General features: G+C 31.9%; 2 protein-coding genes and 1 pseudogene across 2 annotated transcripts; 1 reads left to right on the plus strand and 2 right to left on the minus strand.

Moving 5' to 3' along the window:
• Window positions 1–4,146: 4,146 nt before the first annotated feature.
• On the plus strand, window positions 4,147–5,575 carry LOC110634334 (uncharacterized). Its single transcript, XM_021783281.2, has one exon. The coding sequence runs from the start codon at window positions 4,353–4,355 to the stop codon at window positions 5,238–5,240; it is 888 nt and encodes a 295-aa protein (XP_021638973.1). The 5' UTR covers window positions 4,147–4,352; the 3' UTR covers window positions 5,241–5,575.
• Window positions 5,576–7,344: 1,769 nt separating this feature from the next.
• LOC131180161 (alpha carbonic anhydrase 1, chloroplastic-like) lies at window positions 7,345–10,706 on the minus strand (annotated as a pseudogene).
• A 522-nt stretch (window positions 10,707–11,228) lies between these two features.
• Window positions 11,229–21,678, minus strand: LOC110634333 (uncharacterized). Its single transcript, XM_021783280.2, has 12 exons — window positions 21,222–21,678; window positions 15,105–15,169; window positions 14,635–14,707; window positions 14,422–14,440; window positions 14,112–14,231; window positions 13,627–13,696; window positions 12,967–13,010; window positions 12,825–12,866; window positions 12,528–12,587; window positions 12,281–12,348; window positions 11,735–11,792; window positions 11,229–11,626 (listed from the first exon to the last, which is right to left on the minus strand). Exons 1-12 carry the CDS (start codon window positions 21,524–21,526, stop codon window positions 11,537–11,539), a joined length of 1,014 nt encoding a protein of 337 aa, XP_021638972.2. The 5' UTR covers window positions 21,527–21,678; the 3' UTR covers window positions 11,229–11,536.
• Window positions 21,679–22,642: the final 964 nt, after the last annotated feature.

The following is a 22,642-nucleotide window of genomic DNA, read 5'->3' on the forward strand; positions in this document are numbered from 1 at the left end:
ACTTGTTAGAATTCTTCCAAAGCTATAAGCTGGACTTGTATACTAAAAAAAGTAGTTGGGATCCAACTTTTTATTTTAATATTTATAATCTTTGTATTTATAAACTAATTTGACCAAATATTTTACAATATTATCCTTATTTAACTTTTAAAATTTTATCATAAATCTCATTTAATATTCTTTTTTTATCATTTTAATAATAAATATACTTATAAATTATTTTTTATCAAATATATAAATTACTTATCAATTACTTATAAATATTTTAATCAAATATATAATTATTTAAAATTTTAAATACATATAAGTTTAAATTAGCTTATGAATTGATTTTTATAAATTAAACTAAACACTTTCTAAATAAATAAATATATATATATATATATATAAATATATATATATATATTATATAAAAATATAATTTATTTTTTGTAATTCTAATTCAATTTAAAATTAAACTTGATCAATTGCATATCTCTATTACAATATCTTGAAACAGACAAATATAATTATTATATTAATTAAACTGATCTAAGCAGTGATGGGCTTAAACTTGTGCATCTTCCAGAAGATTAGAAGAAGAAGAAGAAAGCGAGCTTCCTGTTCATGTGATGTTCCAGAAGTTTAAAGATGCTTTGGATGAAAGCGTTTTATTAAACTTTTCCGGTGGCGGCTTAATTCCTTTCTGTGGGAACCGATGGAAAAAGCCGCACCGTCTAACAACGTGTTTTGACTTCTCCAATCACCACCGCCGGCCCACACTCTCTTCCACCTCGCCAATTTTAATATTTTATTTCATGATTTTCATTTTTTACTTTTTTATGGCTCGGCTTATTCATTATTCTTCACGGGCTTAAAATTTTGCTTTCCAAGTACTAGAGCTTAATTTCACTTATAATTATTATTCAACAGTGATATGTATCACTATGAGTAAAGTTCTAATAAAGTGTGTTTCTCACTGAATAATTAACTCAAATATTTTGATAAAAAGCATAATTCCTTTAAAATTTAAAATAATTATTTTTATATTTTATATAAATAATTATCTTAAATTTTTAATATAAAATTATAATAATATAAAATTTTATATTTCAAATTTATATCCCTCTAATATGAAAGCTCTATTTTTTTTATTATCTAATATATATACATATACAACACCAAGTTATTGGACTAAAATGAGTAATGAATGAGACAAGTTGACTAAATGTGCTATGATTAGTGCAAAGTAGCATCCCTACCTAAAGAAATGAGAATATTGTATGAAGCCATAGTGAGTAATGATGATGATTATTTGGAGATTTAGGCCTTTTTGCCTTTTCAAATTTTTAACCATATTTTTTATTTATTTGACATTAATTATTTTTTATGAAATTTATTTGATTTTAATTCAAATTTTAATTTAAAAATTTATAATTCAGAAAATAACTTTAATATTAATAAATTAAAATTGATTGATACATTTTTATTAAAATTTAATAAAAAATATAAATTATTATATTTTTTTCCTTTATTTGAGAAAGGAAGGAAAAATAGGAGAAGAAAAAAAAAGTTATTTTATCCTATTTGTTTTTTATTTAATTTAGAGAAAAAATAATGAAAAGTGAGAGGATTATGTGTTGATATGTATGCAATTATATATATATATATACTATTTATTTTAAATTTTTAAGCCGGTGAAAAATTAATTAGGTTAATGAAGATAATAATTAATGTAGATAATTATATTAATTAATTAATTAATTAATTAAGTGGGGGATCACGAGAGATGGGATTATATATGATGAAGTTGTAGCACGACATTACTCATTACTATAATAATGGAATGGATATATCACATGCATGGTTTTGTTAATTAATTATTATTCAATTTCCATAAAATTAAGATTAATTATTTTAATTTTACTGCCTAATTTCAAGGCTTCTTTCTCCTTAAAATAGGGTTGACAGAATATCACCTACATTGCTTGTTATTGGCACAGCTATACTCAAGAAATGCCCATATTTAGCTGACGTCTAGTCATAATTGACCGTATATCCCTCAATTGTTAATTGTCTCTTTCTTGGAAGATATACCCTAATTAAGATACCCGATTCGAGTCAAACGAATCGAATCCCAATATACCGGTCCAATTCTTGGTTTGGTTCGCTCATTTGATAGTCCTCTTACTCAGATCTCGACACTCGCCCTCATAGCTCGGATTCGGAGGGACACATTGACTCATCGACGGTGAGATTCACGGTTAAAATTATGAAGCTAAATTCTCAAAATATTTGGAATGCTCGAAATTGATAACCCATTAGCGCTAACGACTATAACGAGACAATATAAAAAAGATAATTACAGCCAGACAAAAGTTTTTTTACTGTTCATTTATCGATTTTCATGCAATACATTTAACTTCTCATTATAAACAATTTCTAGCTTGAGTATTGAAGTTATTAGGGATAAGCACTATTTGATTTGATGTGAACTAATTAAATTAAATTGTCATAATTTAATAATTTAATTTAATTTTAAATTTTAAAAATTTTGATTATTTCGATTCAATTTAATTTTATAGAGAAAATATATTGATTGAATTGAATCGAACCAAATTGCTTTATTGATTTTTTAAATGCTTTATTTTTATAAAAAATGTATATATTATATGTATTTTTTTACATATATAAATTATTTAATTTTATAAATTAATGATTATTAGATTTAAATTTAGATCAAAATCAGATTAAATAATTTAAAGATCAAGTGTAAATAAAAAAATGTTCAAAGTCTAAAAATCAATTAGTTTAAATTGAATCAAATTAAATTAGAGCGATTTAATTTAATTTTTCATACATTTTAATTTAATTTAATTTTTTAAAATATAATAATTTAATTAATTTAATTTCAAAAATTTAATTTAATTCAATTCGATTTCAACTTAATGCTCAGCTTTAGAAAACACATTCAATACGCCACTAATCTTAAGTTGTCTTCATTTACACGGACCAAGTCATAGCACAGGGTCAACTCAATCTTTTAGTCATTAGTTACTCAAATTCCTAACATTATGCTATTTTTTTAATATCAAAATATAAAAAATCAAGGATTATTTAAAAAAAAAATAATATATATACTCACACAAGCAACAAATTAGAGAAGATTACGTACTTGTAATTATTTTTAGAATTATTGCACTCCACCATAATATATCTCAAATTTAAAGAAACTTAACACCATTAGAGATTACTCATAATTTGAAATTAAACCTTAGTAATTAAGTATTAAATTTTGACAATAATTAGTGACCAAGTATTTATCTAATAGTATATTAAAAATTGTTTATTTAATAATATTAAAGTAATATTTATATTTTTTTTTATAATTAATGTGATATTTATAATATTATAATTGCAAAATATTGAATTTGAATTTAAATTTAATTAAAAAGAAAAAAAATTAATGGACAATTCAGATAAAAGAAAATCCGCCTTATATTTATTTTATTTTTATTTAACTTATTAATTCAGTAATATTAGGATGTTATAGATATAATCGCAACATCCTCGCTTTTCCAATTTCCTACCGAGGAAAAAGCATAGAATCCCCGGAGAAAATGATAAAAGAAGTTAGATGGTGACATCAAGGAGCGATGCGTTTCGTTCACGACTTCATGCAGAGAAATCATTACAAAACGACGATGGATGAGGAACATGAGGAGGGAGATTTCTCTTGCGCATCCAACTTTCGGCACGAAAACGATCATGCACAAGGATAAATTGAAATTACAACCGTCCATCAATTTAAATAAAAATTAAAAAAAAATCACAATATTGGGTTAAGTATGGTCAATTTGCTTCTCGCTGCAACCATTGGGACCTCGATTAATAAAAATTATATATAATTAATACTAAAAATTATAATTATTTATTAATGTATATTATATAAATGTTACTTTATATGAAAATAAATTTTAATAATTGTTAAAGTAAATATTTAATTATATTAATTTTTTTAAAAATTAATTAAAGTATATATAATAAATATAAGTTTAAATATAAATATTTAATTTAATATTAATAAATTTATTTTTATTTAAATAAATAAATAAATAAAATTTCAATTTCTACGGCTTCCTCTCTATTGCATCATCATATGATAAGTGGGAAGGAGGAAGTAAAAAGCAGTATTCTCACACGAAATTCGAAACCAAAACCACCATCCAGCAAGAGTCAGCAAGTTGGAACTTCTTGTCCAAACTCCAAAACCACACTTCTTGTCTCCTATAAATCTTCCTATCTTTATCTCATCCGCCTCAGTTTTCTCTTAACTCTCTCTCTCAGTTTCTATCTTCCTCTCTCTACGGACGATGCCACAAGTGGATCTCGAAACTCTAGTTTCAGCCTGCGCCGGCGTCTCTTGCGACCGCAAAATCGCCTGTGAGACCTTGGCCGATACCAACACCTCCACCAACAACAACGACGATCAACACCACCAGCCTCAAGAATCTGAGACTGATCCACCAGAAATCCCGCCGGATTTCCCGCCTGAATCTTTTTGGCTTTCCAAGGACGCCGAATTCGACTGGTTCGATCGCAACGCATTCATTGAGCGCAAGGACTCCACCAAAGTAAACTCTCATTCCACGAACTTGAATCCCAATGTTAACCACCAGTCAAATTCTCAGAGATTTTCTAACTTGAAATCCAAAGCCTCCATTATTGGTTTGCCAAAGCCACAGAAGTCTTGCTTCGTGGATGCTAGGCGCCACTGTAAACCAGGAAACACGCGGTTGTTTCCCAAACGGTCTGCTTCCACCAGTAAATCAGATTCGTCTTTGATTGAGCCGTCTTCGCCTAAGGTCTCTTGTATGGGAAGAGTGAGATCAAAGAAAGACCGAAATCGGAGACTAAGGAATCGGCAACGATCTAACGAAACCGAGACTAAAAGGGAAAAACCGGAAAGGAAGCAAAAGGGGGGATTCTTTGCCAGTTTTCGGGCCATATTCAGTGCAACTAGGAAGCAAAAGGTGAAGAGTGGAAAAGATGCATCACAAAGAGGATCTCTGTCAAGAAAGAGCTCGACGAAGAAGAAGATTGACATCAGGGACCGGCTACCACCGGTCGAGAGAGATGCGCCGCCAAGAACGAGCGTAGGAAGTGACGGCTATGAACCGGCGGTGGGGGCTGAACCGATTGGTTTGGGTGGAATGAAGCGGTTTGCGTCAGGCAGGAAATCGGAGTCGTGGATAGACTGAGTCGTCGACGAACTATTTCGTGTGGCGGGGGAAAGCTAAGAGGAGAGAAAATCTGTTTGCCTTCGTGATTGGGAATACATGGGGCCCGCTCACGTTTAAATGGTTGTTGGGATGACGTGGCACGTTGAAATAACGGTATCCTCTTAAGCGCGGTAACTACAGTTATCCCTCGTTTTAATTTTGTTTTCAATTTTTTGGGTGTATGATTTAAGATTTTTCAGCCTTTTTTTTAATATTGTTTTCGAAAGTCGAGCAATTGGGGCTTGTAAATATACGCTTGTAAATTTTTCTTATAATAATATACCTAGTAAAAGGTAAATGAAGTGTTCTGCTCACCTCTCCCCCAAAGTAAGCATTTTTGTCTTATTTCTCTGTCTTTTGCGTTATTTCTGCTATTTATATAATTCGATTAGGTGCATATAGTTAAAAATTAGAAAAATGGTGGAAAAGGATAAAAATTAGGAGGTATGCTAACAAACATAATGAGATTTTATGTCTATACTCCCATTCCTTATTCCTTACGTTTGACAAAAAAGAAAAGGAATTGAAATTAAGAATCTATTTAAATAAATATTAATTTAAATAAAAACACATGGAGATTAAGTTCTCTGTGTGTGATTCTAAGTGTGCACTCTTCATATTTAGAGTGTGTTTATTTTAGGTTATAAGTTAATAAAATCAATTTATAAACTCTAAAAATAGTTTATTTATTTATTTATAATATTTTTTTAAATTTATAAAATAAAAAAAAGAGTGAGAAAAGATTAACTTTTTATTTTTATTTTGATACTTATAAATTAATTTAGTCAAGTATTTTATCATATTATATTTAGTTAATTTTTAAAATTTTAATATATATTTTATTTAATATTTTTTTTAATTAATTTAATAATAAATATACATATAAGCTATTTTTTATTGAATACATTAACAGCTTTTTAATTATTTATAAGTAATTTAATTAAATACATAATTACTTAAAATTTTAAATATTTATAAATTTTTTATAAATTAAGCCAAATATTTTCTTAACTTTATACACAAAAAAATTAAACTTATATATATATATATATATATATATATATATATATATATATATATATATATATAATCTATTCTTACCTATTAAACTAATTATGTTAAGTTTTAGCTAATATTTTTAAATTACATCGGGATCTCTTGACCATGTAGAAGAAGTGCCCGCTGCAAGCCTGCAATGTAAAAATTTAATGCTTGATTGGAGGTAATTTTATTTGAGGAAAGGGGATAGTTTATTTTTGCATCTAAGAATTTAATGCTCTTTATTTGCAGTAAATCTTCTATATTTTCACCTCCTGTATCGTATATCGTCTTGTTCAATTTGAGGGCTTTTTTTTTTGGGTGGGACAGACTCACAATGGGAGCAGTCCCTGAAAATCGGCATCATTGACCCCTGAGGTGAAGGCAGTTGTGTAAATTGGCCCACCTTGACTAAATGGCATTTACGACCCCCAATTTTCTTTGAAAGTGACTCCTGTACCAATCAGCATCTATTTTATTAATTTTAGATGCGAGAAATCTTGAACTGTTTCTAAAACTTATCAAATTTACCTATTATTAGGTCCTTGATTTTCTCATTCATTCAAAGGAAAATTATCATAGTTTGAAGAAATAGAAAACGGGCAGAGAAACATTCAGTTCAAGGTTTGAAAAAACTCTCAATTCTATGTTCTTGACGTTTTCCTTGGCTTCAAATTTAAGTAATTGATTATTGAGTTTCTTGACTGAGGGAACTTCTCTCAACAAAATTGATTCTAAATTCCTCTTTGGAATTTGAGCAGAGTTGCCGAATTTGACTCATTAATAATTCCTTAATCACATCATTATGGAAACAAGGCCACTGCAATTATTGCTCTTTTACCTTTTCTCTGCAAACATATTAGTCATTTTAGGTCCAAATTGATCTAATTCTGATTGATCAGAAATCGAAGATGAAGCGAAAAGGCCTTTATTCATGCTAGATTGGAACTGTTGAAGCAGGACAGGGTGAAATTTAAAGCCTCAGAGTTGAGACATAATTCACATATTGTGAACAAGATGCAATAAGTATACTATTTACCAATACTTAAGGTAGCTCAACTTCTCTGTATAGTTCAACCTTTCTTCCATTCAGGGGTTGCTGAGGCCTTGCATTTCTCTTGTAAGCTATGTCAATGGAGCTTTCAGAGTTTCTATCTGCTCCTTTGTTACTGTTCTCACCTCATATTTACAAGCCATCAAAAACAAATCCCTTCTTGTATATATATATATATATATATATATATATATATATATATATATTTGCATCTGAATAGGTATTACCAGTTTACATGTAAAAAAGTACCCTCACAAGGATATGCCAGATCACATTCTCTGTGCATGGAGGAGTGGTAAGAGAACCCATGTATCTGTAATATTTGCGGGTTTGTTTGACCAGGAGCTTAGGATCTATGATTCCCAAGGGGATATGAGCATCTTCATCACCTACTTTCACCTTGTTACTGAGCTTCTGCAAACTGGTTTGAAGCTGCAAGCATAAATTAATTGTGATGAAGATTTCAACTTGGAAATATTTAAGGAAAAATTACTATTTAATCCTTACATTCTAATAAAACTAATTATTTAGTCCCTCTATTTTAAAATATACACTATTCTTATTTTTAGTTTGTTAAACTGTTTAGTCCTTCTATCAATTTTTTTTGTTAGTTAATGAATTTTAGTACTAATCAAACTACTATTAATCATCTATTTTAATGAAACTAATTATTTGATTTATATATTTTAAAAACACATTAGTTAATCTATATTATTTGATTCCCTTAACTCTTTAGTTCCTTTAATTATTTTTTTTTTTATATTTAAACTGTCTTGATTATCTTCTCCTTATTTCTCTCTTATATTTATCTGTTTTTCATCTTTTGATAGAAAATGGTATAATTCATGTTATAGTAGACATGCAAATTTAAGGTGCACACACAATTACACAATCATACAATATAAAAAAGAGAAAAAGAATAAAACAGGATTTACGTGTTTCGACTACGTCCACTAGAGTAAAACGAGTAAAAAAGTTTCATTATGATGAAAAAAGGAATAAGATACAATCATTCAAAACTTTAAAAACCTTAACCATAGTGTATTTTCCGAATATTTTATAAATCGTAAATGGTAGAGTATTACAATACTTATATTGGTCCATATTACAGGGGCATTGCCCCTTACACCCTCCTCCCCCTAACGAGATTAGTGTTGAGGTATAAAACTTTTGAGTCAAATCATAATTCGAATAAAACATATCCAAAATTTTAAATCACATAAAATAACAATTTCTTTAATCTCTATATAGTCTTGGCAATAATATATAAAAATTATTTCAATAGAAAAAACATAAAAATAATAGTTCGAATTAAATAAAAATATTTGAACAATTCAAAAAAAAAAAACACATTGCTTACTTAGATGGCTATCCTATCCTGTCGAAATCAAATTACAGGGACCTAAATTGCTCATCATCAGCATACAATACAAGCTCTTTTCCCAATAAAAAGCACGTTAAGATGAACACAGCATTAAAAAAATAAATAAATAAGTACAAGATTTATGTGTTTCCAAAGAAAAAACAATTTCTCTTTTATGTGGAAAAGGGTCCTATCAAAAATTATGATCTTATGTATGAATAATTTTTTAATATTTTATTTATTCACAATAAAATACTTTATTTGTGCTATGGTAAAAAATATTTTTTCAAGATCTATCTTATTAATTGCAATCAAAGAATTAATAGATCTGCTCCGCCCTCTTTTTCCTTTTTTGCCTTCATTTTTCCACACGAGAGGGACAAAGGGAGTAAAAAAAAGGATCCTATTAACTTGTTCCGATCTAGGATAATAAGCTCATAACTTTTGTCTTACAATTGTTTAAAACTCTTCAAACTTTAATACTGATAAGTTTACCAATTTGTATGCATAATATGTACATGTGGGAGAGAGAACATACTGGAATCCATCAATCCGATGCTCAGAAGGAGAATGCCAGTGCATTTTCTTGAAGGCATACTATTTATCATCTATAATCTAACACTCCACGGTCACCGTCGTATTGCACCTGCATATAGAAAATTCACAATATAGCAAAATGTTATCATTTAGCCCTTGAAAATTTTGTAGGGAAAATTCTCCCTTTTAATTCTTAATAATGCTTGTACATCAATCCACCTTTTGAAATCTATCATGAATTAAGCTCTTCTCTGCTACATTAGAATGCAAGATTGTGATTATCAGATTGTTTCACTAATTGGGAATCTTGGCTTAGCTCACAGTTGCCAGAGGCTCAGGTGAACTGACTTTTAAAATCAATGCATGCTGTAGCTATCAACAGGTCATCATATGCAAAGATATTTATTAGGCCTCAATAATTGCATTGACAATATGACCTTTTAAGAAGAAACTAGAAATTTTGTTCAGTTAATAAGTTTGAGAATAAAATCTAATTTTATATCTTTGCTTATAGGCAATATTGGAAACTCTTACCTTTTGTTTCCTTAAATTTGATTTCCTTAAATTCCCTTATTTAGATATTAAATTGAGTAGAGAAAAGAGGAGAAAATGCATTTATCAAATCCTTACATTTGACCCAAAAAATTTCTCTCTGAATTGAAGGAAAATTTGTGTTTTTTTTTTTTTTTTAATTTTTTTATAAAAATTACTTGTATGCAAATACAAACATCATTTCTCCCACTCAAATTTCTCTCCTATTCTAACAATCTATTCAAACATCGTAAAGGAAATTAAATTTTTTTTGTATTCTTTCATTTCTCAATTCTCTTTATTTTTCCTGCACAATTAAGAATCCAAATGAAGAGTTAGAGTAAGAATTTAGAATGCAAAATATATAATGTGTCAAGTAATCACTCAATTTAAAACTTCAAAACTTGTAGATAAATGTTATAAAAATGGTTTTATATCTCTAACACACTTTACATGCTGTAGTGATCTAAGTTGACGAACGCAAGCCCCAATACTGTAGACATTGGTGACGAGAGAAGCATTTGCAGGCTTGTATTCCCTGGTCAAGGGTTTCAAATTTTTGTTTTAAACAGTTTCATTTCTATTAATGTTGATAGGAGACTGAACTTTCCCATTTGAGCAAGCAAAGTATTTAGGATCAAGCTTCCTCATTTGGAAGCGCCATTGGGGCCAGTGTAAGTGAACAGAGGAGCTGGTGATCCTACTAAGAAAATTTCCAAGAAAAAGAAAAATCAGGAAGATGGCGTTCATAATAATCAAGAACTACATCATTCTCAAGCATAAGTATACAGTTAAAGGAGTACTGTAGAGAGAGGGAGATTAGACATTCACCATTTGAAGGAGCAGCAAACTGTGCTGAAGCAACAGCAAGAAACAACTCAAAAGCGAGAGCAGAGACGGAGATCCAGATTCCAGGAGCCATTTTTCACCAGAAATTAAAACTCTCTGGATAGGGAAAACAGAATGGTAACCCTTGATTTTGTTTGAGTTGTTACATTTATTTGGCTCTCTCATGCTCTAGTCAGCCAGTGGTCATTGCTATATTTAGATAGGAGAAAGAGAGGCAGAGAGCTGCTCGTATTTGGTTTGTGTTTTTGTCTTTGAAAATCTTTGAATAGTTTCTTCGAGTTTTCTACCTCCATTTTTACTCATCACTGGTGAACTTAGTCAACAATGGATATGTCTCAAGCTACTTTCAAGTTTTTTGTCTACACTTATACCTTGAGCCATTCAGCAAAACCTGAGGTCATACCAACAACTCACCAGCATGCCCTCAGGTGAGTTCTGCTCCTTCTGAGTTTCTCCATTTTCACTTTATACAGGGAAGTTTGTGCTATTCTTCCACTATTTCTGATGAAGGTATTTTAATACTTCTGTATAGCTCAACTTCTTGCCAACAAGTCACTATCTGTGATCATCCTCCTGTTTTAATAACACAAGCACATAAAAGAAACTGCACCAAACTTTGAACTTCAGATCCATCAAGGCAACATCATGTCTAAGCATGAATTGGAAGTCCTATATGTACATCTAAAAAACAAATACTAAAATCATTACATCATGAAATCTAACAGGCTTTGTCTAGGAAGCAATAAAATGCCGCTCCATTTGATTAGAAGAAAAAGGATTGATACTTGGAATGTCTGTGGAAATATTTTGGTTACAGTTCCAACGAGAGAAAGCGGCGCAGGGAGAGAGAGAGAGAGAGAGAGAGAGAGAGAGAGATAGGAGAAAGCTTGTTGCTAGCTTCGCTTATTGAGCATAAGTTGCTTTTAGATAGTCCACAATGTCAGCACTTTCAAACATCTGCACCCCAGTATTTGGATCTTCCAAATATGGTACCTGGACATCATTGTCATAAAATTGATATGACCTCGTACTATTTGAATGCAATTGCAGCAATTTGTATGTAGGAATGACAGCACACAGTAATACGTAAATATAAAGTACCTGAAAGTGTCCAGCTTTCTGATATAACGCCTGCCGTTTTGAACTGCCACGAGCACAACTAATAGCAGAAACAGAAAAAGTGAAAAATGTATCCATGAAAAGACATGTGCCCGCAACAACTTAAGACAAACATGTTACTATATGCTAATCAATGTCCATAATGGATGGATCCATGGGAACATTTTCATTGCTTAAAAAAAACAAGGCATCAATCCTCATAATTAATGCAAATCATGGTATATGCCTAGATGGTATTTTTCATCCAATTTGATTTTCTTCAAAGAGTCATCCATGTGCAGGCTATAACTATGGACAATTCTTCTCTGAATGCAATTATCAGGATTCAGGACCATTGCAATAGCATATAAGTTATTCATTTTGCAGCTACGATCATTTCAAAACAAAATTCAAGAACAATGGTATAAACAAACAAACCACATCTGTGACCACAATATTAAAAACAAAGAAACTAATAAAGCAGGTCTATTTCTAAAACCAAAATGAAAATAAGGAACCTAACGAAAGGAGACAAGCTATGGACTTTACCTGTGCTGAATATGCGGTAACTCTAACTCAACAAGTGCTTCACGAACAATTTTGCAGAATGGGGAACCCTGAAAGGGGAAAAAAATATATTTAAGCATACACACCTCCATGTACATCCAGGGAAATATCAGAGAGTGGAACTCTCGACTTTAAGATTGTACACCAGGAAAGAGAAATGGTTGGGACAGAAAACCAAATTTGTTCGGGAAAATTTGAACGTAAAAATTTCTTTTGGAAATATATTCACCTCATATGACCATATTTCAAGTGGTTTAGGTGGCAATTTTGATGGAGAATATGATGATCCCTGCATAAACCGAAGGGAAGGTTGAAGTCAAGGCCACGCCATGATACAAGTTACAAAAAATGTCAAAAATCATGATAATCTAACGTCTATGTAAAGGCAGCATGAAAGGATAATTGAATATTATTAACTTTGGAATTAGTCATTTCAAACTTTTATGAACAGATAATGCATATTCAAACAGCTTCATTTTAATGATAGAAAATATGCAGTTAATAAAGAAATTCAAACCAGTATTACCTTTCCCATACGGCCAATCATGGCAAACCCTGCCGTCAAGGTCTACAGAGAATAGAAGTCATAAAATAAGAAACTATATATCTTGACACTTACATTTTACAAATTGACATGCAAAAAATCTAAAGAAAATTCAAATACTAACCGTTAAAAGGCCAAGTGACAACATAAAAGGAACATTTCCATCACCTAAATGAAATAAATCGAACACAGTAAATGAAAAGATTTTTATGGATTACGGCAGAGATACATAATGCATAAGATCATAAATTACTAAATCTCTCATTTAAGGTTAGAGATCATCTTAAAGGTTGAGAGAAAACAAAAATGAAATAAGATAGTACATGACAAGGCATAAAAAATAACTAATTCAGTTAGCTTTGTTACTTTGACACTTCATTTTACTATAGCATGCCTGTGTCAAATATATAATGGACACCTAAAATGGAGATTAGTCCTTGAGAATGATCCCAAAATAGTATGAAAAATACTAATGTAGGGCATGGGTATGTCTCCAAAATCCATAACCAGGTCCAAACAAGGTAGTTAACTAGTAGAATACATGGAAGCACAATTTTCAAAACTTTTAAATGAGATTGACAATATCTATTTGTTTTAAGATCTAAGATGTCAGTGACAATCACGAGGGGGAAAAAAATTATATCGGAAGGTACTCTTGTGAATATAAAATTTCAAAATATACATTTTGACTATTTCTTTTTTCATCTGGTTCAGGACATCTGCACCAAAAAAAAAAAATAGTGAAAACAACCAAGGAAAAGCTAGTCAAGGTAAAGAAACACACCATATTTTCCAACTAGATACTTAATTATATCATCTGATTCATACATTGCAGTTCCAGTATTTGGATCCACCTGCACACAAGACAAAAATGTTTGAATCTTAGTTCCCATTCAACACCACTCCCTAAAGACACAATAATGCAATTGCTCATGCTTAAAAGACATGTTGAGAAATACAATTCTAAAGAGCAAAATACAAAAATTAAGTCCAAAGGTATATCTACAATCAGAGAGTTTTTCTCCCCTGTATTTGGTGGCAAGGAGATGCTAAACCAAAATGCGCAAACATCCCATAACAACTGAAATGCACGATGCCTCCAGTGACCATATTATGAGACAGTGGGAATATATGCATTCCACAATTTATTTGTTTAAAATTTGGGCAATTATTGGGCTGAAGGCCTAGGAATGCTATTTTACTTAATATGTCAAACTATAAAGAACTGAATACACAAACAGAAAAATAATAGAAGGAGCAATGTCAAACCATGTAAGGGAATTGCTGTTTTCCACCCATCTGAACAACCTTGGGACGGAAAGTGGGACCATTTTTTGGGCAAGGATAGAACAGAACATCAATATCCAAAATTGCAACAATTTCTCTAACCTGCACATATTTACACTAGTTAGCCAACATCACAAGGAAGCTGCAGAACGAAACTTCAGAGACATGGCACTGATAAGAGCAATCAACAAGTGAAAATACACAGATCAGGATTTTTAAACATATGGACATTGGAAATGCCAAATTAAACACATCCAAATCCAACATTAAGTGTAGAATAATTCGATAATACCTTACGACAAAATGGACAGCTGAAGTTTGCAGGTGGTCGATGAAATCCATACATCAAGAAACAAAGTATAAGCTTCCAGTCTAATTCATCAAAATTATGTCTATAAAAGTCACATAAAAGATGTGGAAAAAAAGAAGAGCCTATAATTTATTTTCTTATTTCAGTCTAGATTTACTCTGCCTACCATATTAAATGGTTGGGAAAACAATGTACCTTTCGAACTCGTATATCTCAATAGGCTTCTCAGGGCGAGGGCCTATTTTTGAGGTCTCTTTCACTTTGTAACCTATAAAAACGCAAATACAACTTTACAATTATCAACAAAATGAATTGTTTAGATATTTTTACTTGAACAGGAATACGCCATATACAAGCAAGAAGCATCTCGACTTAAGGCTTCCATTTTTTTTTTTTTTTTGAACTGAACATAATGAGAAATTATTCCATCCAACCGTTGTATGTATAATGGATATATTTTAACTGGTGATTATAATGGGATCCACAATGATCAATGGCTCTAATAAAACCGTTGTACATACAACGGTTGTATTCTAAAATCTCTCGAACATAAGGCTTCAAATTGATCTTTCACTTTTGCCTTTTCCAACTGAAAGACAATTTTGACTAGCCTGTTAACACAATTACATCTTAGTGCATGATAACTTAGGAAATTTGACAGCTACCAGCTACTTCTAGAGCATATTGGTCTGGTGGAATCTCATTCTTGGAAACAAAAGATACAGAATACCTGCCACAGTACAATGCAAATGCACAAAAATTCAGAAAACCTGCAAGTGGCTGCAGCAATATTAAACAGTAGGATACAAAACATGATATTTCCAACAGTGCTATATGTGTCACAACCTGTCTTCATGACAATACATCATATTAAGATTGCTGGGTTTGATAGTCCCTGAACCCTGATTCTTGAGTCCTTTTAGTTCTAATATTCTTTTATTACATGTTTAATTTTCTTCATTTTTTATAGATAAAAATAACTCGAAAATATGCCAAAAGGGGTTGTGGTAGAAACACCAAAAGAAAAAACAAGTAAAAAAGAGAGAAAGAGCCAAAAGTTAGTAAAGCTTAAGGCTTAATTATGATAGGTCACTTATGCTCAATCCTGTACTGAATTCCACAAAATCAAGGTTATATACCTAACTTTTCTATCCCATGCCTATCCCTTCCTAAGTCAGTTGCCTGCTTAAAACCATCTACTGATTAGACTGGATCGTGAACAACAAGTTCTTCTCTATGTTTTATTAGATCTAAAATAGCTATATTGAAAACTTCTATATTAGGAAACACATTATTATCAATTTCGAGTCAATTCACCACAACAGAAATTGTCCAATTTCAAGCCAGCATGTCCATTTACCTTTCTTGGGCTTACTTGCACCAACCGTCCCTGAACTTAGGGGATCTTTTCATTTTCATCCCCAAACTTTAATTTCTTAAAATAAAATCACTCAACTTAAGTTCCATTTTCAGAAAAGTCACTTTGAATTGCAATAGCAAGTTTATACTCAACTCAACTCAACTCAACTAAGCCTTTATCCCAAAGATTTAGGGTCGGCTATATGGACTCGCTTTCTCCACTCTAAATGATTTTGGGTTAAATCCTCAGAAATGTGTAATACTTATAGGTCATATTATACTACTCTCCTCCAAGTCAATTTAGGTATACCCCTTTTTTTCTTTCTATCCTCTAACCTAATGTGCTCTATTTGTCTAATTGGAGCCTCCGTATGTCTACGCTTCACATTACCAAACCATCTCAATCTCCCTTCCCTCAACTTATCTTCAATTGACACCACTCCTACCTTTTCTCTAATACTCTTATTATGGACTTTATCTAGTCTAGTATGGTCACTTATCCACCTTAACATTCTCATTTCTGCAACTCTTATCTTAGACGCATACGACTCTTTCAGTGCCCAACACTCACTACCATATAACATAGCCCGTTGTATGGCTGTACGGTAAAATTTTCCTTTTAACTTATTGGGAATTTTACGATCACATAAAACTCCCGTGGCACGTCTCCACTTTAACCATCCGGCTTTAATCCTATGACTAACATCCTCCTCACATCCCCCATCTACTTGAAGGACAGAGCCTAAATATTTAAAGTGATTACTTTGCGACAGTATCACTCCACTCAAACTAACTCATTCTCTATCACCAGTTTGACCTTCACTGAATTTGTAATGCATATATTCTGTCTTCGTTCTACTTAACTTAAAACTATTTGACTCTAAAGTACTTCTCCAAAGCTCTAGCTTTCTATTGACTTCTTCTCGTGTCTCATCTATCAGAACAATATCATCCGCAAACAACATGCACCAAGGAATACTCTCTTGTATATGTTTCGTCAATTCATCTAAAACTAATGTAAAAAGGTAAGGGCTTATGGCTGATCCTTGGTGTAATCCGATTGAGATCGGAAAATCTCTTGTGTCCCCTCCCACTGTGCGCACAATAGTAATTGCTCCTTCATACATATCTTTCAATACTTGTATGTACCTAATAGATACCATCTTTTGTTCTAACACATTCCATAAGACATCTCTTGGAACACTATCATAAGCCTTCTCCAAATCAATAAAAACCATATGTAGATCTTTCTTCACATCTCTATATTTTTCCATCAAGCTTCTAATAAGAAAGATCGCTTCCATAGTTGAACGATCGGGCATGAAATCAAATTGATTGAGAGAGATAGAAGTATCATGACGTAGTCGATGCTCCACAACTCTCTCCCACAACTTCATAGTATGGCTCATGAGTTTAATTCTTCTATAATTTGAGCAACTATGTATGTCTCTCTTATTTTTAAAAATAGGTACTAAAATACTCCTCCTCCATTCATCAGGCATTTTCTTTGAGTTTAGAATCTTATTAAATAATTTAGTTAATCATGCCACTCCCATATCTCCCAAACACTTCCACACTTCAATTGGTATTTCATCAGATCCATAGGCTTTACCCACTTTCATTCTCTTAAGTGCTTCCTTTACTTCTAAAGCTCTAATCTTTCTAGTATAATTCACATTCTTTTCTATTGTTCTATAGTCTATATTCACGCTATTACCATTTTGACTATTATTAAAGAGATCATTAAAATAATTTCTTCATCTTTCACCAACACTTTTCCTTTTTTATCCTTAATGCACCTAACTTGATTCAGATCTTGACATTTCCTTTCTCTCCTCCTTGCTAATCTATAAATATCTTTCTCCTCTTCTTTAGTTCCAAGTTTCTCATATAACTTTTCAAAGGTCTGTGCTCTTGCTTGACTAACTGCCTTTTTTACCTCTTTCTTTGCTATCTTGTACTGTTCATATGCCTCATTATTATCACATTTAGGTAATTTCTTATACCATTCCCTTTTTCTCTTCACTGCCTTTTGTACTTCCTCATTCCACCACCATCTCTCTTTTGAGGGTGGTCCATGTCCTTTAGACTCTCCAAGTACTTTTCTAGCTACTTCTCTAATATTTGATGCCATCTGTATCCACATATCATTGGCCTCCATATCCAGCTTCCATACTTCGGACTCGAGAAGCTCATTTTTGAACTTCACTTGCTTTAATCCTTTGAACTCCCACCACTTTGTTCGAGCTATAGTATTTCTTCTGACCTTACTTGAATTGATCCTAAACTTAACATCCAAGACCACCAACCGATGTTGACTTGTTAAAGCCTCTCCTGGAATGACCTTGCAATCCTTGCATAGAGCTCTATTTGTCTTCCTGGTTAAGAGGAAGTCGATTTGGCTTCTATGTTGCCCGCTTTTGAAAGTCACTAAATGTGACTCTCTTTTTATAAAGTATGTATTTGCTAGTATTAGGTCATATGCCATAGCAAAATCCAGGATGCTTTTTGCCTCCTCATTTCGACTGCCAAAATCAAAACCTCCATGAACACTCTCATAACTTTGTCTATCACTTCCTACATGTCCATTCAAATCTCCACCAATAAAAACATTCTCTTCATTCGGTATGCTTTGCATTAAATCATCCATATCTTCCCAAAACCTTTGTTTACTCTCACTGTCTAATCTTATTTGTGGGGTATAAGCACTAACTATATTTATTGTTTCTCCTTCTAGTATTAGCTTTACTAGTATAATTCTATCTCCTACTCTTTTCACAGCTATTACTATGTCTTTCAATGTCCTGTCTATAATTATGCCCACTCCGTTCTTGTTTCTCTCCTTTCCGGTAAACCAAAGTTTGTACCCTGAATTACCCAATTCCTTACTTTTCTCTCCTACCCATTTAGTCTCCTAAATGCAAGCAATATTCACCCTTCTCCTTTCCAAGGTATCCACAAGCTCCATTAATTTTCCTGTAAGTGATCCAACATTCCAAGTACCAACCCTGATACTCCTCCTATCCTGCTCCTTCCTAATTGGTCTCCTTTTATGATATCTTCTATTGTTTTCTATGTCTATCTTGTGTTCTGTTCCACTATCTGTTCTACTATCTGTCCTATGGACTAACTTCTTTATCCACACCCGTCCATGATGTGGGAACCCTTGCTCACTTAATACCACACCCGGGCGCCGGCATGGCGCGTCGCTTTTGGTGAACGCCCTACACCCTTGCATATTTCTCACTACACCGAGGCTCCGATATAGCATGTCGTGAGTAGAAGGCGCCCCAACGTTTATATCATTTGAATCCATATCATAAGGTGTGACGAAATTTTTACGCTGGTTGTCACCTACCGCAACCCTCCTCTTTTATCCGGGCTTGGGACCGGCTAAGCGCAAGCTACTTAGGCGGAGTTGCAAAAGCAAGTTTATAGGTTAAAAATAATTAAAATTACTCTTTTACCCCTCTCTCTTAATAAGAATAAAAATATTATTTTGTTTCTTTTTAATTTTCTATCCAGCCCTCTCCTTCCCAGCTCTCTCCTCCACGACCTTCGTCCCCCTCCTCTTCTTCCTCCTATATCTACCTCTTAAAATGATATGGACTTGAGGATGTGAGGAGATTTTTTTGTTTTTTTTTTTTTTCTCTAAAGAGGATGTGGGAAGCTAAAGGAAGAGTTGATGAAATTGTGTGGAGCAAGAATAGAGGTTAATGGCCAATTTGATGGAATGTGCTTATTAAGGAAGAAGGAAGAATTGATACATAACAAATTCTTGGAAAGTAGGTTGGAACAGATGCAAACGTGACCCATCTTCTCTTTGTAACTCTATTTCTCTCTCTACTGTGACTCTCATTCTCTATCTACTGTGGTTCTTCTTCTTCTCTAAACTCATTCTTTGCAATTCTTGTTCATATACAATGGGTTTGTGTCTGTGTGTTGTTTTTCCTTCTCTTTTATTCTATGGATCTCTGAAAGTTGAAACTTTTTGGTATGGGTTTTGGTGTTTATTTGGTTTTATGATGTGGTTTTGGGATTAGACCTAGAATTTTTCAATTTTTTGTTAGATCTAATCTATTTGATTTCTTTTCATTATTTTCTCAACAATTTTTTCCACTCAACATTGAAATTTTTCTAGTAAAGTCTTTCCCCACCTGTAATCAATGGTGAGATCTAGGCAGTTCACTTGATGATTCTGTTAGATGATAAGATTCGATTTGATTTTTAGTCTACTTGTTTTCTTTAGTATCAAATTTGATTACTCTAATCCGCTTGTATTAGAACTGTGTATCAATTTCAATTGAAAATCGTTCAAGGTTAAGTTCAAATCATGTAGATTTTTATGAAGTTATGTTTGTAATAAAGAATTTTAATTGAATTATTGTGTCCAGTAAAATTGCTGTAAGTTATCGGATTATAAAATTTTGTGTTCATAAATATATTCTGTAGTAAATGAAAAGCTGATAGTTAAATTGTGTTGAATGATAATGTAGGCCTTCTCTGGTTCTTCCTTTATGCTCTATTTTTAATACTTCTACGTCTGATATTAACAGGTTTGAAAATACAAAGGATGCAAAGAGATTGATTGAGGAGTTGAGGTTTAAGGGTTCAAGGCCATTTGAGATCCCTATAGGTTAAAGATGATGATGTTTGATCAGATAGGATTTTGTAGTGACATGGATTTTTTTCTCTGCTGTGGCTAGTCCACAAATTGAGCCAGAGCCTACTGTGAAGGATGATTATAATGATTAGGAAACTGTCTCTTTTGAGATATTGACAAAATAGTAATTTTATTTTTTTTAACTGGTAAACCAGCTATTGCAAGAGAGTAACTTTTCTTGAAATAAAACTTAAGTTGAGTGATTTTATTTTAAGAAACTGAATTTTAGGGATGAAAATGAAAAGACCCCATAAGTTGAGGGACGGCCGGTATAATTAAACCCCTTTCTTGTTTTATTATATAAAGAGGCCCAAAGATTGTCTTCCAATATTTTGTAATGAATCCTTATTTCGATTGGAATCACCATGAACAGATTTCCATATTGATCTATGGAGCTCTAACAGTCTCATTTTATGGCCTTGAAACCCATAATATGCTATCCTAAGAGCCTTAAATAACCTAATGACAAATCAAATCACAGGTCATTACTTGCAAAAGCCCGTAACCACTTTTTTCTGTAATTTCTTCTATATTTTATAGCTAAATATTTTCAATATTACGAAATTAGTTTCAAATTTCAATTCAATTTGTACCAATTTTATTTCTGTTGTTATTCAATTACATTGCATTTGTCTCTAATCACTAAGATCTTAACAAATTCACACTCAAATTAAATCTAACAAAAAATCTTGTTAAAAAAAAGCACAAATTAATTTGTAATTCAGATGATAAGCAAGAAAAAGAGTTGTTTTGGACATACCCTGAAACGAAAACACCAGTGCCCAACCGGAAAAGCAAGGCAAGAGAAGCACCAAGAATATCCAAAGTCTTGCCTTCCTTCACTGTGAACGGCTTGGGAGCCGGTGGCTTGAAATTGGGAGGGGCAGTAAAAGAAGCCTCCAGCTTTTGGTCTTCATTGGTGGTGGTGGTGGTGGTGTTTGAAGTAGAAGAAAGAGGTGTCTCTGAGGTGGCTCTAATAATGGAAATTGGCCTTCTGGGTATTTTCCGCTTGCTGGGAATCGAACAGAAAAAAGAAGATTGAGGGATGTTGAGAACTCCGGCCATGATTTCTCCGGTGGGATCAAGAACAAAACTAGAGGTGTTGTTGGGAAGTGAAGTGATGGGTATAGTAGTCGCTACTGTTGTTTTGTACTTGTTCAAAAAAGTGACAGGTAATTCAGTTTGGACCTCTCGTTTGGGTGGTACCTTTTGTCTCTTCCCTTAAAGAAACATAAATAATATGAGAAATTTATATATATTAATCATAAAAATATCTCTGAAAGTACTAGTGTGATGATACATGAGTTTTCATTTTTATTTTTATTATTTTCATTTATTTTTCATGAATTAAAATAAAATTTTTATTTTAAAAATGTATGGAAAAATCATTTTCTATAAACATTTTTAAAATTAATTAAAAAAATCGTGATATTTCTTTTCCTCGTCTCAAATTCATTATTATTTAAAATTTTCAATAAATTGAATCATTTTTTTATTGTATTTTTTAGGAATAATTTTATTAGTGCTAAGTTACTCTTACTAAAAAAATTTAATTAGTATAAATTTTATTTCAACTAAATTACCAAAGAAATCATTTTTTAATTTTAAAAATAGTTTTTTTTACAAAATTTACCTTTTTTTTAAAATTAATTTCTATCTGTTTTAAATTCTTATCTAATAAATTCTTTGTTAAAAAAAAAGCCAAGCTAGCCTAAAACCCAATCTACAAATAAGTTGAAAAGTTTCAAAGTTGGGTTTTTGTTGGGCCGTTTAATTGAGCCATACAGCCCATACCCTATATGTAGCTGCGCAGAAACCCAACCCACATGACAAATGAGCCATGGGGTTGAACCCACCCTAAAAAACAGAAATATTTAATGATGCAATTAAAAAAAATGAAAAAAAATTTATCGATTCCATAGAAATAGATAAATAAAATTTTTCTTCCAATATATTAAATCATTCCTGCCTTTGCCTTTGGTATGATCTAAGTGATGCTGCCGCAAATCTCCAGATTGTCAGATGCTTCAGAATGAAGCTTGAATCGCTTGTAAACAGGAATTGGGTATAGCTGCTACTCTAACACTCAAGCCAGTCAGTTATGATATTTTTTGGATCCAAACTGCCAATTTTAAATATTTTTGAGTTGAACTTTATCACTTATTATCAAAAAAATTTTGA

Source organism: Hevea brasiliensis, chromosome 5 (assembly GCF_030052815.1).
Source record: "Hevea brasiliensis isolate MT/VB/25A 57/8 chromosome 5, ASM3005281v1, whole genome shotgun sequence".
Classification (NCBI taxonomy): Eukaryota; Viridiplantae; Streptophyta; class Magnoliopsida; order Malpighiales; family Euphorbiaceae; genus Hevea; species Hevea brasiliensis.

What these genes read in the sequence shown, in the direction of transcription:
- LOC110634334 (XM_021783281.2), top strand. Translation starts at nt 4,353, where the DNA reads ATGCCACAAGTGGATCTCGAAACTCTAGTTTCAGCCTGCGCCGGCGTC.
- LOC110634333 (XM_021783280.2), bottom strand. Translation starts at nt 21,526, where the DNA reads ATGGCCGGAGTTCTCAACATCCCTCAATCTTCTTTTTTCTGTTCGATT. An exon ending in AACAGCAATTCCCTTACATG is followed by an intron (nt 13,697 to 14,111) that starts GTTTGACATTGC and finishes TCTTGTGTGCAG; the next exon opens with GTGGATCCAAATACTGGAAC. An exon ending in AGAAAGCTGGACACTTTCAG is followed by an intron (nt 11,627 to 11,734) that starts GTACTTTATATT and finishes AATGATGTCCAG; the next exon opens with GTACCATATTTGGAAGATCC.